Here is a 19,656-nt window from a genome sequence, read left to right on the forward strand (position 1 = left end):
TAAATCACCCTCTCGAACCCATCAGGAGAATCATAGCACTTTTTAAAGTCTGTGTATATAACTCACACATTAGACCATTTGTCATTGAGCCAACAAAATGACAGCTTTTTTGCTAGTGGGAAGAAAAAACTCACACTAGAAAAATATATCCTACAAGCAACTTTCCTAAGGTAATGGCAAAAGTATATGTCACTACAAGAAGGAAGGAAGGAGCATTAAGAAGCTCCTTCTCAGCCCCCAGGACCTTTGGAGAAAAAAAGATTGCCTCTTAATTTACTTCTGGATATACTTTGGACACATTTTGGATACAAAAGCCTACTCTTTGGAATCTTAAGGGCAGTGTTTTGTTTCCATTTTCTCCCTAATTTCTCCATAACCATTTGCTTTTTTTTTTTTTATCTTTTTAAGATTTATTTATTTTGAGGCGGGGAAAGGGGCAGAGGGAGAGGGAGAGAGAACCCCAAACAGATTCCATGCTCAGCTTGGAGCCTGATGCAGAACTCAATCTCATGACCCGGAGATCATGACCTGAGCCAAAACCAAGAGTCCGATGCTTAACCGACTGCACCCCCCAGATGTACCCATAACTGTTTGATTCTAAACACATTGCTTTAACAGAAAAGTGGCTTCTTTCTGTAGTTGACAGATATTGCTAGAACTATATCAAAGTGTCACTTGGACACCACTGGTCCAGTCAATGCTCCGTTTTGCTCTTCCCATTTGTGATTTTCCTTTGTTTTTTCCATCTTCTTTCAGTGGCTCATTTGCTATGTCTCTATTTGTTAGCACCTCATTAGGAGAGGGAGCACATGAACTCAGCAGATCTGTTAAGTCTCGGAAAAATCTTCCAGAGAGAACATCTGAAGAAAGGAAGAAAGCCTTAAAGTTGTTTTCTTTCTGAAAGGTGGAACCTTCTGCAAAGTAACTGTTTTTGAAGGCTAACATCTCCAGCTAACATCTCCAGCTTGCAATTGAATTTTGGGAGCCACGGGCTGAGGAGCTTTGGCAAATCAACCCTTGCATTTAAAGCATCAGGATTCGAAAAACTCAGTGCAATTATGCAAGTCAATATTTTAAGTGAGGCAACTGTACTGGAGGGAGAAATTTCCTTCTTTCCCTGTAGGCTGCTTCTAGCTGGTTTAGGAGTTGAATTCATAGGAGACAGGTGAACAGGAGGTTAAAAAAAAAAGTTTTATTACATGTGCATGGAAGTCCAATAATGAAATTGAGACCCTAAGAAATGACCAAGGCTGGCAGTTTTGATATATTTTAGACAGAGACAAGAAATTCCTGAGGAATTGACAGGACAAAGAAAATAGGGGTTTGGGAGCTTTAGTTAGTAAGGAATTCTGAACAGAATTTGGGCTGAGTGAGGTAGTAGATTAGGAAAAAATAAATAAATAACAAGGCTCATTTCTCCAGCTTTCTCCACTTTAAAGTTCCTATCTCTGGTGATAAGGACGTCTTTTTACTTAGTACAGGGAGGGCATTTTTCACATGGGAAATTTATTTCCTGCTTTCAGTGGGGGACAAAGGAGGATCTGAGTGTACTTGTACCAGGTTGTTTCCTGGGTTGATTCAATTCAAAATAATCAATAAGCCAGCGCAGTACATTTGGGGGCAGCTTGCCCTGCGCTCCTACACAACCTGTACCTGAATTCCTTGTTTTTCCATTAAAACAAGTGCAGAGAGGGCTTTTTTTAATTGTACAGCAAATGCAGGTGGTCCTGCAAGTTCGAAACAGGTTTAGGGACCGGTTTATATGAACCTGAGTTAGCTGCTTGGTAGTCAACACGGCTTTCGAATCTGGTGGGGCTTCTGGGTGAAGAGCCTGACCTCGTTCCTCTGTCAGACTTAAATAATAAAAATGATGCTAAAAAAAAATTATGTCCTCTTGAACATCGTGTCAGGTCAGTCCCTAGGCCTTTCTCTACTTCCCTTGGGTTCCTGGCAGGAAACATGTGGAGAGGGAGCGGATAAACAGGTTCCCGTTCCCAGCAGCAGCACGTTACAAAAATTTTCCATCTGTTGTCGTGCCCTTGCCTCCGTACAAAAAGTGCGGTTTGAAACACGGTTTCTCTTATCTCCCTTTAAAAGCCTTTTTTCTCAGGCGCTTGCATTCTGGTACAGTGTTGAGCATGCCAAGCTGCTTTTCGCTTTATATCATCATGTGACGCCGCCTCTCCTCCAGCCTTGAGGCTCTTTAAAACAGAATCACAAAATATAGTTACTGAGATTCTAGGAGCGATGGGGGTGGGGTGAGAAGCGAGGACTGCGGAGGGCAACGGACTACACTTCCCACAAGCCCTCGCGCGGCAGCTCCCCTCCCTCCCCCACGCTTCCCACCCGGAGGCTTGCGCTTGCGCGGAAAATCCTGCGCTGAGAGGAGGGGCGGGGACGACACAACGCGCCTGAAAGGGGAGGAGGAAAGAAAGAGACCATAGACTTTCACCTGGGCCTAGAAGGTCTCTTAAAGTAGTGGGGAGAGGAGGGCGGGTGGGGACCACCTTCAGAGCAGGCCGCCGGCGGTATCATGGCGACCCGGAACCCCCCTCCCCAAGGTGAGCGGCCGGGGCCCGAAGTAGTATCTCGGACGTGGCTCACAGCTCTCGACCTTGCCCCCGGGGGCGCCTCTTCTTCCCCTGCCCCAGGGATCCAGGGGCTCTTTTTTGGACGCACCCCTTTAGAACTAGACGCCCTCCTCTTACGGCTGAACTCTGGCGGAGAGCGACCCCCGACCCCAACACAGCCCTGCTTCCTGCCTTACCTTCCCCTCTGGCCCTTCGTTTCCATCTTCAGACGTGCTTTTTGGCATTTCTGATGAATTACTGAAGTAATTTCATCTTGCCAGGCCCCTAACCGCTTCTGTCAGTGGAGGACCCCCTCTTTGTCCCACTGATGAAAGTGGATCTCTAGCTCGGGCCCTGACCCGACTGAGATTTGGGGGCGACCGTTTATGCCGTGAAAGTCTGACCTGGCCTTACTGCCATTTGGGGAGGCGACCCCTCACTTCTGTGTAACTCTGACGTGGCTCTGGCTCCGGCCTCTAGGCCGGTCCCTGGGCCTTTGGAAGGGAGATGCTAGGCCCTTTTACTCTTGAGGCCCTAGTCTCAGGTGTGGGGTTTAACAACCTAAGGTTTCCATCTGGGCATTTTTAGCTGTAAGAAAGTAACAGTTAATGACAGATTTTTTAAAAAATGTAAGGACCTTTCTGACTTTTGGTTAACTCTAAATTTATTTTTTCCATTTTGTATTTTGAAGAGTATGAAAGCGATGACGAGTCTTATGAAGTGTTGGATTTAACTGAGTATGCAAGAAGACACCATTGGTGGAATCGAGTATTTGGCCACAGTTCCGGACCTATGGTTGAAAAATACTCGGTAGCCACCCAGATTGTAATGGGTGGAGTGACTGGCTGGTGAGAACATCTTTTTCATTAGATTTCATTGGCAGCCTTACTGCTGCCCTTCCGTAAACAGGCCAGTTACTGAGCGCATTCAGTGGTTTTACACTGTTAATCCCAGAAGAGCTCTACCTTGAGGCTCTTCTCTGTGATATGATTGGTGTGATCTACAGTCTGGAGACAGTGGTTTTGGTGATTGGCTTCCCCACGCCCACCACTTGTTCCCCTGGTCCCTCTCCCTTCCTTTGATTCTTTACGTACTTTCCACCTTCTCACATTTAGCAAATGTAGTGTATCTGATTCAGTGAGAGTGGGTAAAAAGGAAGATCCATCTGAGGGCTAATTATATGTAAATAATTTTTACTTGTGCAATGCTAACAACTGGAAAGACCTTTGAGGACTCCCACAGTAGAATTGGTCTCTAGGATTGAGAGCTCTGTAGAAAGCCGTGTAAAATTCTCAATGAAAATTATTGTGAATCAAATGGTTCTGTTGATTTTTGTGGACTAATTTGGATTATTATAATACTTTGAGGAAGAGTTGGAATTGAAGGACCAATTGCTTACTCTGTAATAATATTGTGGAATGCATTAAGGAGAAGCAGTTAAGCATTAACCTAACTAACCAATTAATGTTTTGGGCTGCATGATGACATGATTGCTACTGTAGATCAAGTTGTTATTCTTGGAATAAAAGATTAGCCAAATAACAAGGGTCAAACAAGTATGGCCCTTTATCTTGAAAATGTTCATGATCGTGGAGAATTTTTGACGTTTGTGGGAGTGCTTAGCTTGTGAGTAATCATTTTTCTCCCTTAGTTCTAGGTTAAATTTATCTTACATTAAATATTTACATATTTAAACTTGATAAGCATTAAGCTTTTTGATTTGTGTTTTATATGTACCTTAGAACAAGGTTCATTCCTTTATGCCTTTTTGTAAATGCTATTTTATGGTAGAAACATGCATTGTGAAGATTCTGTGATGCAAAGGTACAGTATTTCTTCATGATGTGTGCTTATTAATGCTGCTTATGAAAAGACCTGCAACTAGAAGAGAGATGCCTGGTCAGGGCCCTGGTTATTCAGTTGATCCTCCACAGATAGTTTGTACCTTGATCCTCCATAATGGAGTCTGGTGCTCTGCTCACATAAGCTCACACGTTGGTGCCATGGCTGATTGGTTAATGGGAGTCTGGGCCTAAAGCCCCATCTTAAAAGACACTAAAAGAATAATTAAGCGATAGAATTATCACATTGTGTGCATTCTCCTTGTAGGCCAGACTTGGTGAGAAGCCCCATAATTGGCAGAAGTTTGCTTGGAAAGCCTAGAGACAGAGCAGGGGAAGTTAGTAGTTTAATTTTGATGGCTCATGCTGTTAAGCAAAGGATAGACATGCTTGTGAGACATGGTCTCTGGGATGTACTTGTGACTTGGCTGCTGCTCCCCCCCACCCCATCAGAGCCTTTGTTGCTGACTTCCCTACTGGCAGCTGTGGTCTTTATAGTAATACGTATGTTTGGGTTACAGCCAGGTGTCGTCGGCTCAGGAGCTGTGTAATAGGACTCCAATATTACACGGGTGGTTTGTTGCAATGACTTTAGACTCAGTGCAGTAAATTTCTGCAATTTTCTTAAGGTAGAAAACTGATGTACTATCGTGGCATGTGTTAAGGAGGAATGGTTAATAGGCATTAACCTAACCAGTTAACATTGCAGACTCTGAACTCTGTAATAATATTGTGGAATGCATTAAGGAGAAGCATATCAGGTTCAGGATATGCATGGGAGGCTAAAGAGATTATATGCAGCTGTAGGTAGTTACAGGTTTTTGATGATAAGACATATCAGGACAGATGATTGCTAGGAGAGATGGGAGGTGTGAAGACTAGCTAGAGGACCCTTAGTGTGGTCTGGAAGCAAATTAATGATGTCCTTGAGAATGGAAAGAAGAATCAAAGAATGTTTTGGAAATAGAATATATAGAATTGGCAATCAGTTGGACCCCAAAGGTGATGAAGAAGGCAGAGTCTGAGATGAACTTGAGGGGGCAAACCTAGAGAATGGTGCTGTCACTTACATTGGGGACCTTAGCAACAGTTGATTTGGTTGGAAAGATGATTTTTGCCTTTGGGGCATTTTGAATATGTCATCCTGTGTGCCTGAGAAGTCCATGGAAATGTAAATTTTCCATTTATGAAGGTGTATTAGTTTCCTAGGGCTATCATAACAAAGTACCACAACTAGGTGGCTTAAGACAAAAGATTTATTCTCATGGGTCTGGAGGCCAGAAATCTGAAAGGTGTCAGCCCAGTTAGTTCCTTCTTGGAGGCTCAGAGGGAAAAATCTGCTCCTTGCTTCTCTTCCTAGCTTCTGGTGGTTGGCAGCAAACCCTGGCATTCCTTGGCTTGTAGACATATCACTCCAATCTCTGCCTGTGCCATCACATGGCTGTCTTCCTTCTGTGTGTCTCTGTGACGTATTAGATTAAGTCATACTGGATTTAAGGCCCACCCTATTGCAGTATGGCCTCATCCTAACTAATTACATCCTCAGGGACCCTTATTCCAAATAAAGGCACATGCTGAGATTCTGGGAAGGACATGAATTGGGGGTTGGCGTGCACTGTTCAATTCAGTACAGGAGGCTACAGTTAGAAATCTGGGATTCTTTTGCACAATATGAATCTGGAATAGTTAAGGGAATATGAGCTCACTGAAAAAATCACAAAAGAAGTATGGACTGACGTTCTTACAGGATAGATGAAACAAAATGGGTTTAATTAGAGATAGATATAGGTAAGGAAGCAATGAGAAATGTGGGCTTAAATGTCATGAAGGTGGAACTTCAGCTGGACCTCAAAGGGTATAAAAGCTTCAGATGGGCAGAATTAGGTAGAAACCCCTAGAAGCAGGAAGATTAATAGCTTGAGCAGTGTGATAACCTGTTTGGAAACTAATGGGATTGGAGCAGAAGGTTTAGTTACAGTAGGGATTGGCCAGGTGTATGGAGCATCTTGACTGCATTAAGAAAAAAAAAATCACTTTTATTATGGAGAATTTTAACTTAAACAAATGTAGAAGGAAGAGTATAATGAGGCCCTGAGTACTCAACATTATTTCAGTAGCCAATCTTTTTTCCTATAAATTCCCCTCCTCCAGGATCCCTGGGTGGCTCAGCAATTTAGTGCCTGCCTTCGGTCCAGGGCGTGATCCTGGAGTCCCGGGATCGAGTCCTGCATCAGGCTCCCTCCATGGAGCCTGCTTCTCCCTCTGCCTATGTCTCTGCCTCTCTCTCTCTCTCTCTCTCTCTCTCCCATGAATAAATAAATAAAATCTTTAAAAAAATTCCCCTCCTCTTCTCTCCATCCCTCATTTTGGAGCATCTCACAGTTTAGATTGTGCTTTTTTTTTTTTTTAAGTAAGCTCTAGGCCCAACATGGAGCTTGAATTTATGATGCTGCTAATAAGATCAAGTAAGATCAAGAGTTACATGTTCTACTGACAGCCAGTCAGGCATGCTAGATGATTGTGCATTTTTTTTAAAGATTTTATTTATGTATTTGGACAGAGTGAGAGTCAGAGAGCACAAGCAGGGGGAACTGCAGAGGGAGAGGGAGAAGCTGACTCCCAGCCCTGGGGTCATGACCTGAGCCGAAGGCAGAGGCAGATGCTTCACGGACTAAGCTGCCCACTTTTTTTTTTTTTTTTAAAGATTTTATTTATTTATTCATGAGAGAGAGAGAGGCTGAGACGCAGGCAGAGGGAGAAGCAGGCTCCATGCAGGGAGCCTGACATGGGACTCAATTCCAGGTCTCCAGGATCACACCCTGTGCTGAAGGCGGCGCTAAACCGCTGAGCCACCTGGGCTGCCCTAAGCCGCCCACTTTTGATTTGCCTTTAAAACAAGAGAAACTCAGGGTTTCTGAGTGGATAAGAGATATGATCAAAAGAATTGGGAAGAAATTAAGATTTTATTTAGAAAGCAATGAAAAGAAGAGAGAGAGTTTAGTACATCATTGGTTGTTCTCATTTTTGTCATTTCTTTCATTAAAGGTGTGCAGGATTTTTGTTCCAGAAAGTTGGAAAGCTTGCAGCGACTGCAGTAGGTGGTGGTTTTCTTCTTCTTCAGGTATGTCGGAGCCTTAGGTCCTTGCCTCTGCTTACATGTGTATCCCCTGGGAACTGAGAAAGTCAGGTTTAGCCATGCATTCCTGTCTATTTTAATAGAAGATGAGATTTTTCTTTTCGATATCAGTTTATGGAAAAACTAAAGTGAATTTTGAAAGCTGACATCTGTCATGAAAGACAAGTTTCAATATGTCTACATTTTGTAAACCTAGTTTGATCCCAGTAAAAAAAGACAACTATTAAAGTTTGAAGTACCTCATTTTTTTATTACATATCCAAATTTCCCTTAAAACATCCCTTCAGCAAAATAAACATTTCATCCCTAATACAACCTTTTCATCCTAACCGTTTTAAACTTATATTTAAAATTCATACAATATATAAAATTCAAAAGGTCTCTTTCTTTTCCCCATTTCCTAGCCATGCAGTTTTCCTTCCCAGAGGAAATTGCTGTTAGCAATTTCTTTCTCTTTTTTTTTTTTTTGAAGATTTTATTTATTTATTCATGAAAGACACACAGAGAGAGAGAGAGAGAGGCAGAGACATAGGCAGAGGGAGAAGCAGGCTCCATGCAGGAAGCCCAACGTGGAACTCCATCCCAGATCTTCAGTATCACACCCTCGGCCGAAGACGCCACTAAACCACTGAGCCACCCGGGCTGCCCACTCTTAGCAATTTCTAACATGGTTTTTTTACAACTAGGGAACTATAATAATATAAAAAGTGGAAAATTGGGTTTAAAAAAAATCATCCATAATCCTATTTCTGAGGCAGGGGGATTTGAAACTTTAGTTTTGTTCATGTTCCTCTAAGTATAAGGTTTAAAAATGCTTCGTGGTTACAGGATGTTTATCAGGATATTGTCTGGCATTCATGTCTGTTTGGCATATATTTTTCCAAAAATATCATTCCCTGAAGATCAAACACAGTAAATCCCAAAATTGAAAATCTCTGGGAATGAATTTTAGCAGCAATATTGAAGTTACAGAGAACGGTCTGTCCTACCAGATTTTTTAAATGATTGATGTTCATAGCAACCAAAATTAGACTTCAGCACCAAAGCCATTGATCATGTAATAACCAGTGTCATTGCCTGAAGTACAAAGGGACTGGGTTCATATGTGTTAAGCACAGATTTTTGAGTTGTTTACCAAACAGCTTTTTAAAAAACATATTTTCTTTCTGTTGGTGGCATTATGAGGGGTCATTGCCTACTGCTTATGGTAAGAGGTAAAAAGGAAAGTGGTTAATATCAAATTTAGGCCTTTGGATGAACATGGCAGCCTTTGTACAAAAGACAATTATATTGAAGCTGCTTTTGATTTGTGTTTATATAGAATGAAGAACATATTTAATTCTGTAGCTATTTTGAAAACTCAAGTTTGTCATTTCTGTTTAGTGGGAAAGGGTACTGGATTGGAGCAGTTTCCAAAAATACTCATTGAATGAAGACAATTACTACATTTCAGTCCACTCCGTTAGTTTTGCAGAAGTCCATTTCGATCTGCTTAATACACACCATTCAGATTCACATTTTGCCATTGCCACCTTCTCCTTTGCTGTACCTGGTCTCCACATTCTTTGAAGTCACTAATCAGAAGAATATGGGACCTATCTGCCTTAAACCAGCCCCTCCCCCCACCACCGCCTCCCCAAATATGACTTACCTTGAAAATCTACTAGAGGGAAACTAACAGGAAATAAGTAACACATGGCTTTCAGGCTAATTGCCCATTGTTCTTTAGGCTCACTACCATATTTTTGTTACCCTTACTTTAAAGATAAAAATGTATTTACTTAGAACTTAAAGCTTTTCTGGTAACTCAGTGTTAAGTGTTTTCCAGTAGATATTTAGCACACTGCCATCTTAAAATAGACAGTGGAATATAAGTCTTTAAAATTTTGTTTTTATTTTTATTTTTTATTTTTTGGAGTTGTATATGCCCCTAATTCAAAGGGTCAAATACATGTACAGGGCTTATTATAGGTTAGAGTAATCCTCTGCCTCCCTCATTATCACCTTCCCCATTTTCTACCTCCCTTGAGGCAACTATGTGAACTCTTAGCTGATTCTCAAGATATTTATTTACTTTTTCCTAAACAAGTTAATTGGCTATTTCTTGATCTTTCCGTTTGGAGTAATAACTGTTGGCTTTGTGTTTTGGACTATGAGACCTTATCATTTATTGAACTTTTCTTGCCCACTGCCCATCCCTCACATTTGCATGCTTTATGTTCCTCTGTCCCCTCCCATTCCGTGTCACCGGAGTATTGTTACTTCATAATGGTGTTAGGTCATAACCTGGAGTTCACTGAGCTTGATTCTGTGAATTTATATGTCTAACCATGTTTGGGAAGGCTTTGACCATTATTTCTGTAAAGATTTGTTTCTTCCTATTCTTTTTCTCTTTTCTTGCTGAATATGACCCTGCTTATGTGTATGTTAGGCTTTTTGATAATGTCCTGAGGTTTTGTTCACTTATTTTTTCAATTTTTTTTCAAAGTGTATAATTTTAAGTGATCTAGTTTTGAGTTCACAGATTCTTTTTTCCGTCATCTACCTTTTGACATTAAGCCTTTTCCAAAAATTTTATTTCAACTACTGTATTTTCTAATGCTAGAATTTTCATTTGGTTCTTTTTATATTTTCTAGATCTCTGGTGAGATTACTTGTGTTTTCATCGATTACAAGTGGAATTTCCTTTTCCTTTTGAGCATAGTTGTAATAGCTGTTTTAAAGTCCCTATAATTCCAACAACTGGGTCATCTTAACGTTGGCATCTGTTGATTTTCTTTTTAGACTAGGCCACATTTTCCTGTTTTATCCTATATCAAGTAAGTTTGGATTTTATCCTGGGCATTGGGAATGTTATGTTGTGGAAACTCTGGATACTGTCTTTCTCCTCTAAAGAGTGTTGATATATTGATTTTCTCAGGCAATTAACTTGGTTAGACTCAAATTGTAAGCTCTGTTTCACCTTTGGTGGGTAGCAGCTTAAATATCAGTTTATTTCTTTTAGCCTCGGCCAGAATGCATGGCTCTGCCCCATGAATGTGTGGTTTAGGACTTGAATAGAGCTTACACATAGAATTTGGGGCTCCCCTTATGTGGCTTTCTCATTTCTGGCAGCTGTTACTGTCATAGACTATGTCATCTGGTTCTTTGGGCCAAAAGATGGCATGTTTTCTATTAAAGTTTTAGCCATCCTACAAGTGCATCCTGCCCTCAGGATAAAACCAGAAAAATGGGCAACTCACTTTACATTGCTCCTTTCTTAAAAGTTTTAACTCCCCTTGAAACCTGCTCACTTTCGTTAATTTTGGAGCCCCTGTGTTTTAGCCAGGGTTTATAGTTGCTACGTACAGGACGGTCCCTAAGGTTCATCATCACCTCCATGCCTGTGACCCAAATTGCTCTGTCAGGGACTGCCAGGAAGAGCTTTCCCTTGCCATTTGGGTCCCTAAGGTTCATCATCACCTCCATGCCTGTGACCCAAATTGCTCTGTCAGGGACTGCCAGGAAGAGCTTTCCCTTGCCATTTGATTTGATCACCATACTGTTTAGCTAAGGCTGGAGTTTGAAGTGATAATAGGTAAATAAACACAGGAAGGAATGCAGATAAATTCTTCTGTGGAGTCATTCATAGTGAGAATGGAACTTAAGATTCTTAGTCGACCTATTTCTATAAAATCAGATACTTTTATTATTTGAAGTATTTTATATGTGATTCAGAGTCAAGTGATGCCTTACAAAGTTAACAAAGAAAGCATAAGCATGATAGAAGAGATTTGTAATGATGTACATGGCTTAATTGTTTACTACTAATGTGATTCTTTACTTTTTGATTTTATTATTAAGAGAGACTAATTTATGGTACTGGCTCCCATACCATGCTTTATTCCTGTTCAGATTTTGTAGTGCCTCGGCTATACCATATGCTTATACCATAGTTAATAAGCATTTAGCTATAGTGTTTTATTAAAAGGACTTATGGCTTGAAACTTGTGTACAGCATATTTCTTTTGTATTCCACTTTTGGAAGCGATTACCAGAAAATATTCTTAATTTAAGTAAAGAGTCAGAGTTAGTAAAGAGCCTTTATCAAGCTACTTTAGATCTGTTTAGTGACCTAATAGCTGATTGGCATCTGATCCCTTGTAATTAAACATCTGTTTAATTAAGAGGTACTTTTTAATTAGCTGTATAATTTGGATTGTCTCTTTGTCTTTCTAGCTAATTCCCAAATTCCAAATGTTCTGATAGAATTATAGCACAGTTATAATACAGTTTTTGGAATCTTCCCATCATGTACTACTATACATTTCCTAACGTAGTGTTCATCACATCTAAGTAATTAATTATGCTTAATATCTTTTTTTCCCTTATGGATGCAGAGTTCTCTGTTGGCTGTAGTTTGGGGGGCCTAGAATAATGCCTGGCACAGAGTAGACACTCAGTATTTGTTAAATGAGTAAATTGTAATATCTTACCTATAAACTTCATAGATTTCTTGAAATCTAAATGTCCATATATTTGGTGATAGATTTGTCAACAACCTAGTTGGTTTAGAATTAACCATTTTTATTATATTTTTGCAGATTGCCAGTCACAGTGGCTATGTGCAGATTGACTGGAAGAGAGTTGAAAAAGATGTAAACAAAGCAAAAAGACAGATTAAGAAACGAGCAAATAAGGCAGCACCTGAAATCAACAATATAATTGAAGAAGTAAGACAGTGTACATTTTTTACTCCTTTTTTCTCTTTTTTCTTTTTCTTTTTTTTTTTTTAAGATTTTATTTATTTATTCATGAGAGACACAGAGAGCGAGAGAGGCTGAGACACAGAGAGAGAAGCAGGCTCCATGCAGGGAGCCCGACGTGGGACACGATCCTGGGTCTCCAGGATCGTGCCCTGAGCTGAAGGCGGCGCTAAACCGCTGAGCCACCTGGGCTGCCCTTCTTTTCTTTTTTAATGAGTAATCTCTATGCCCACTGTGGGGATCGAACTTATGACCCTGAGATCAAGAGTCTCATGCTCTACCAACTGAGCCAGCCAGGCATCCCTGGCTTCTTTTTTCCCTTATGGGTTTCACTTCCCTGAAAAGGTGACTAGTGATTATCTTCTCCTAAAAAGTGAGTGTTTTTGGTCATGTTTAGGGTATTCAATAAAGTTGGGGATCAAGCCACTATTTAAATCAATCAGTGGAGTGGAGTGGAAAAGCAAGCTTAATTAGAGCATGCAACTATTAATCTTGGGGTTGTAAGTTTGAGCCCCACATTGGATGTAAAGATTACTTTTTTAAAATTTTTTTAAAAATTTATTTATTTTATTATTATTATTTTTTTAGTAGTTTATAATATAGTTTCACCTGCCAGTCTCTCTGCCTACTTTCATCTCTATGTAAAAGGTGATAATATTATTTTTCTAGAAGGTTTCCTCCACTTTTACAAATGTATACATGTGTAGACAGCATGTGGTAAAACTAAAACTACATATTTTTTTCATGAGCTGGGATATTTTGAAAATGTATTTTATTAATATATTAGTTTTATTAATGTTTTATGTATATTTTTCTTATCCTCTGTTTAGAATTAAATTGAATACTCCTTGCCTTTGTTTTTGTTCTGTTCTTTTAATACCTCCAATTTGTAATTTTTTTTTCCAATTTGTAATTTTGAAAAATTTCAGACCACTTGAAAAGTTGAAGGACAAATACAGTGAATACCCAAATACCCTTCACCTATTTACCTAATCATTTTATAACATTTGCTTTATCTCTCTGTGTATGTACATGTGATTTACACATTTTCCCCCCAGCATTATCTTCTGAGCATATGTATATTCTCCTATACCACTACAGTTACTCTTATGAATCTACCTCAGATTCACAATCATGCAATAATATTTCCTAATATACAGTCTATATTAAAATTTTTCCCTAAAATACCTTTTATACCTTTTTTCACCCAATTAGGAATTATATATTGGGGCATCTGGCTGGCTTAGTCAGTGGAGCATGCAACTCTTGATTTGGGGATTGTGAGTTCAGGCCCTACATTGGGCATAGAGATTACTTAAAAATAAAATTTTTAAGGGATGCCTGGGAGGCTCAGTGGTTGAGCATCTGTCCTTGGCTCAGGGTGTGATCCTGGAGTTCCAGGATCGAGTCCCACATCGGGCTCCTGCATGGAGCTTGCTTCTCTTCCCTCTGCATATGTCTCTGCCTCTCTATGTGTCTCTCATGAATAAATAAATAAAATCTTTAAATAAAATAAAAATTTAAAAAACAAATAAAAAGAATTACATATTGCAATTGGTTGTCATGTCTCTGAAGTCTTTAGTGTTTAGCAGTCCCGTCATCTGTGTTTCGTTTTTGTTTTTGTTTTCCCCCCATCTTTCATAATACTAACGTTTTTGAAGCATGTAGGCAGAAGGCCCCACAGTCTGGCTTTGTCTGATTGCTTTTTCATGGTTTTATTTGGGGTAAGCATTTTACCAAGGTGATATTTATTTGATCTTGTACATTTTTTCTTGCCGGCCAAGTGGACTGTTAACAAATATCATTGTGTCTGCTGTGGGAATTTATTAAATCTGTGTTAATAACTTGCTAAGTGGACCATTTATGTCTGCCCTACAGCTTCTTGTTATCTGAGAGATTTTTGCGACTGATATACACATTATCTCAGTAGCTAAGAAGCTTATTGGATCTGGCAGGGGCCCTCTGCTTCTTCAGATCATAATGGACAGCCTTGGCATCTTGTGTGGTGGTTGGCACCTGCAGTAGTAGGTGTACAAGAATCTTTGCCAAATATTTATTGAATTGGGGAAAACAGCTGTGAGAATGTTACTTAGCACCAGATTTAATAAGTAGAGTGTTTTTCTTTAATTTGCATCATTTTTTTTCTTTTTCTTATTATGGCAAAATACACTTAATGGAAAATTGACCATTTTAATTATTTTAAAATGGCACAATTTAGTAGCATTAGGTACTGAATTAACACTTTTGTGCACCTATTACCACTATACTAGAACTTTTTCATCATCCCAAACAGAAACTCAAACCATTAAGCAAACATTCCCACAATTGACCCCTCTCCCCGGACCTTGCTGGCCTCTGTCCTACTTTCTGTCTCCATGAATTTCACTATTCATGTCAGTGAAATCATGCAGTGTTTTTTCTCTTTTCTGTCTTATTTCACTTAGTGTAGCATTTTCAAGGTTCATCCATGTTGTAGCACAATTAAGAGTATTGTTGTTTTAACTTGTGTTTCAGGCAACAGAATTTATCAAACAGAACATTGTGATATCCAGTGGATTTGTGGGAGGCTTTTTGCTAGGCCTTGCATCTTAAGAAGATGAATGTCTATCACAGTGGAGTCACCTATAAGAAGAGAAATGGTGACAACAAGGTGGTTTCTCAATATTACTCACCGCCAGATTATCCAGGGCAGCAAGAAACAACTAGGTGGATAATACCAAACTCAGCTTAATGTTTTGCCATTGAAGTTTGGCAAACTAGTATCTGCTGTAAAAACAAACCCATATGGTATGTGTACAATAGTATTCCTGAGCAAAACATGCCTTTCATGTATTTTTTAAAAATTTGCATTTGTTTTGAAATTAGCCTATAAAATACCACCATTGGATGTAGATCTATAGAGAAAGAAAATGTGTTGGATATATTTTCCAGTGAAATATTATCCTTGTTTTATTTAAATAAAATGTTCTTCATTTTGCTTTATAGTATATTGCCCGTAATTAAAAATTTGTATTATAGCTTCAATATTACGGTTGGCTTTTTTTTTTTTAAAGATATGTTTGCAATAAACTGAAGAACTGTAATGCCCTTTTGTGGAAGAATTTAGAAGTAATAGAATGATTAAAAATATTAAACAGATTTAATACCAGTTTTTAGGTGGTTGTTTTCTGCAATTCTTACTTTGCTTCTATAAGTTTAGTAAGCAGCTTCAAGGAAGGCCTTTCTAAGGAAATACTCATGTCTAAAGCACTCTCTCTCTCTCTCTCTTTTGATATCTATAGTTATAAAAATTTCTTGTGTATAAGCTTCTTTAATTAATTTATTTATCCTGGCAGCCTGGGCAGAACTAATTATTTTGAAGGTACATGTAGCTGGGTCACTGATTGATTTTATTAACCTTAAGTGAACCTCTTTTCTCATTTCTAAAAATCCTAATTATTATTTTGGCCCCTTTTTCATCACAAAGAGGTAAAAATCACTTTAAAATACTTAGTAGTATGGTATGAATTTACTATCTGAAAGACAGTGATTTTCTGTCACTATGAAATTGTAGCTTAAAGAGAATTGTCTGTCTCATCTAATCTGAGATGTAAGTGCTAAGGCTTTCAGGTTTTGGTGACATTATGTTGAACGCTAGGCCAGTTGATTGTTTTTCTAAGCCGCCTCACGCTCTCTCAGAGGCTCCTGTGCTCAGAAAAGCTCTCAGTGTTATTTATTTTATTCATAGAATTCTATGTTAGAATTGGAAAAACAGCAAAACAACACATATTGGGGTCTTCATATTTTTAAGACTGCAGGGATCCAGACCATCTCCTTTCCATAGGAAGCCTCCATTATATATTTTGTGTATTGTAAACATGAGGCATTTCATACATTCCGGATTGGTTACAATCTGTGTGCTTTCATTATCACAAGTCTCCTTAGAATTGAACGTGGGGATTGATCTTCAGCTTCTTCCTTTACTCTCATTAGCGCCTCAGATACAGTGCTAAGTAAAACTCAGACTTTCTTAATACGAAGCAATTTTGCTTATAAATACTTGTTTTATCCTTGAGCTTTTCTCTGTTTCATCCTTGCCAAGCCTTCCATTTCTGTGGAATCAGAGGGAAAAATATGCCACGTTAGGTAGAAAACCTTGGCCACACTTCCATGTACCCTATCCTTGTGATGCTTCCATTGACTACAGTGGGGTAGGCAACTGTGGGGAGCTCTAGTAGCTGGCTCAGTCAGTTCATTTTGGAAATATTTACAATGTCTGCTCTGTGCTTGATACACTAGGAAAGTGGGGGCACAAAAATGTCTGCCCTCAAATAGGGGCTCGAATCATCCTCTATAAAAGTTCTATTATAGTATAGGAGAACCTGGCATATGATTAGTGGCAAATAAGTATTAGGGATAGCTACTTTTCAGAGTCCAAACGTGAATGAGAACTGAGAAAGATAGCACTTCATTTTTACCTATACGTTTCCAAGTATATGTTGATACGTTTGAAAATGTTTATATACAAATGCAAAATAATACCCGTGCTCTCCATACTGTCGTTTCTGCGTTAGTGCCCTTTATTCGGCCTCATGTCTGCACCATCTCCCCACAAGGTTATATGCTACTTGAGGCAGTCATTTGTGTTAATCAATCTCTAACTTGTGACACATGCTGTGTAATGCTTTGTGCAAGGTAGGTATTCGGTTAATGTTGTGAATGGGTGAATGAATATGTGGAAAGCATATTACTGTGCTAGAGTTGGTGTCAACCTATGGGAAGCTTTTTCTGGGTAGCAGTCCAGTAAATCAGAGGCTCCATCAGAAATGACTTGGTGGGGCTTAGTTGGAGTGAAAAGCTGACAGCCTACCTTTGTCTCAGATGGGTATTTAAAATAAATAAATAAAACGGGAATTTTTATGTTTGAGGACATAAAAACAGAGATGTAGTTAAACTTGAGTGTATGGAATACAGGTATTTTGTGGCCTAGGCTTTGGAAAATATAATTCAAGGACATTTTGATTGATCTTTATTTTTTATTTATAATGCTCCCCAAACCTCCCGCCCCCACAAAAAAAAAATTATTTTTAATGTGTTTTCTTATTCTCAATATAAATGAAATATGCTCATTATAGAAAAATATATCAGCATAAAGAATATATAGAATGTTCATAATAAAAAAAGAATGTTCATAATATGATGGACTTAGAGAAAATTGTTGTCTGTATTTTGCTACACAGCCTTTAGAGTCTTTTCTACCTATGTGTGAACACATTATATGTATTTTGTATAAAAATTGAGCATAGTTTATGTACTGTTTGATAAATAGCTATTTTCAGTTACATATTATGAATATCTTTTTTATAGTGGTAGGTACATTTATGATGACAAAGATATAAGTGCCCACCCTCATCCCTTTTTATGAGACAATGACTATTAAAAACTCTTTTTATATACATTTTAATGTATTTTTATATTTTAGTGTCTAAGTTTGGCTAGTATATATTGAATGTCCACTCTGAGAGTTAAGAAATCCTGTGCACATCCACTTTCTTTTTTTTTTTTGATAGCTAATATAGTGTTTCTAGTAAATGCCTTTATTACTTTAAATATCACACTTTTTTTCTGTCCTTATTTCCCACCTTCGATAATATTTGCTAACTCCCTGTAATTAAAGATGAGGAAATGGACTTATCTCTTCCCTGCCACCCTCAGGTCTCCTGAGTTTTGTTAAATTATTATTACTTTTAAAAATATTATTACTTTTAATGGAACATTCAAACGACAGAATTTTGTATAATTATTAAGAGAAAGATAGAGCTGTATAAATTGATCTGGACAGATCCACATGTTAGTGATGTAATCAGGTTGCAAACAGTGTGATCCCACTTTTTTGAAAAACTCTTAACCTGTGAGCATAAGTATGTATGCACACGGATCCTCATAGAGGCTGTCCCTGAGAGTTTGGTATATGTATAGGATTCTCATGTTGTATTTTCAACATTTTTATGTCATCTTAAGGCTTTACGATGAGTACATGTTAATTTGTATTTAGCAAAAGGTTTGTTTTAGAACTAGGAATAGGAATGTGATAGGTTTGCTTCATTCACTGAATTTATTTTTTAAGTTGTTTTTGTAAAAATAATGTACATATAGTTAAAGAAGTCAAATAGTATTTGACTACAAATCAGGCTTCTAAAAAAGGAAGCACTTCTCTGCTCTACCTTTTGCCAACTTCGTGGCTCTTTCCCCAGAGAAGTTTCAACTATAGTGGTTGTTTCTTTTGGTATTTACTACAACCACATTTCTTAGACTTTGTATTACGATAAATGACTTGACTCGGACTTCCTACTATGGTAGATGTGGATATAGTTCTAGAACACCTTCCTATTTGCATGCGTGTAGGAGCAACTCCTTACATGACTATAAAGTTTTATACATTGCTATGATGAATATTGTTTACTGATGAATAAGGACACAACCTCCTATAGGTCCTTTTATAATGGGTTCAGCTGGAATCTACCTTAGCCTGAACCTGCAAAGAGCCCTGGAGCTTCAAGGGCACTGTGGCTGGCTGAATCATGGCCTCCCAAAGATCTTCATATCTGAATCCCCCTGAACCTGTGAGTACATTAGGTTATGTGGCAAAGGAGAATGAAGGTTGCAGTTGTAATCAAAGTTGCTAATCAGCCAATCTCCAAGAGGTTATTCTGTGGTATCCTGGGCCCAATGTTATCACAAGAGTCCTTAGGATAGGAAGAAGCAAAAGAAAGAGTATGAGAAAGAGATGTGCCTATGAAAGAATGATCAGACTGGTGCTATGTTGTGGCTTTGAAGATGGAGAAAAGGGGCCATGAGCCAAGGAATACTGGTGGCCTCTTGAAGCTAGGAAAGGCAAGAACACACATTCTCCCTTATTACCTCCAACAAGGAACATAGGCCTGCCTACACCTTGATTTTAGTTCTTTGGGAGCCATGTTGGACTTTTTATTTCCACAACTGTAAGATAATAAATTTGTGTTGTTTCAAGCCACTGTATGTGTGATCATTTGTTAACAGCAGCAATAGAAAACTAATAGTGGTCCACTGAATTGTCCTCCATTGTAGCAAGGGAGCTGGCTTTTTGTATCCCCATTATCAGCCAGGTACTGGTTGCAGTCTGCCCTTAGGGGTTGGGATGGGTAACCTCTTGGCCAGGGATATACTGCCGCCTAGGCAGTAGGTCTAATGGCCCAATAAAAGGGGTCTAAGCGAGACACCAACAGGCTTCACTACAGTGGGTAAATCTAAGCCAACATTGCATGTACAAAACAATACTTATGTCTACTTGGGGGTGGGAGGGCAGTAAAATGAACGTAGAACTAAAATATTTGGATTTGTGATAT

At 38.8% G+C, this 19,656-nt stretch overlaps 1 protein-coding gene across 1 annotated transcript; it reads left to right on the forward strand.

The window, feature by feature from the left end:
• The first annotated feature begins 2,384 nt into the window (after positions 1 to 2,384).
• FUNDC1 (FUN14 domain containing 1) lies at positions 2,385 to 19,300 on the forward strand. The gene is made up of 5 exons (XM_077889942.1): positions 2,385 to 2,561; positions 3,262 to 3,418; positions 7,457 to 7,532; positions 12,131 to 12,259; positions 14,807 to 19,300. The coding sequence occupies exons 1-5, from the start codon at positions 2,534 to 2,536 to the stop codon at positions 14,882 to 14,884; spliced, it is 468 nt and encodes a 155-aa protein (XP_077746068.1). The 5' UTR covers positions 2,385 to 2,533; the 3' UTR covers positions 14,885 to 19,300.
• The last annotated feature ends 356 nt before the right edge of the window (positions 19,301 to 19,656 follow it).

This window comes from Canis aureus, chromosome X (assembly GCF_053574225.1).
Source record: "Canis aureus isolate CA01 chromosome X, VMU_Caureus_v.1.0, whole genome shotgun sequence".
Lineage (NCBI taxonomy): Eukaryota > Metazoa > Chordata > Mammalia > Carnivora > Canidae > Canis > Canis aureus.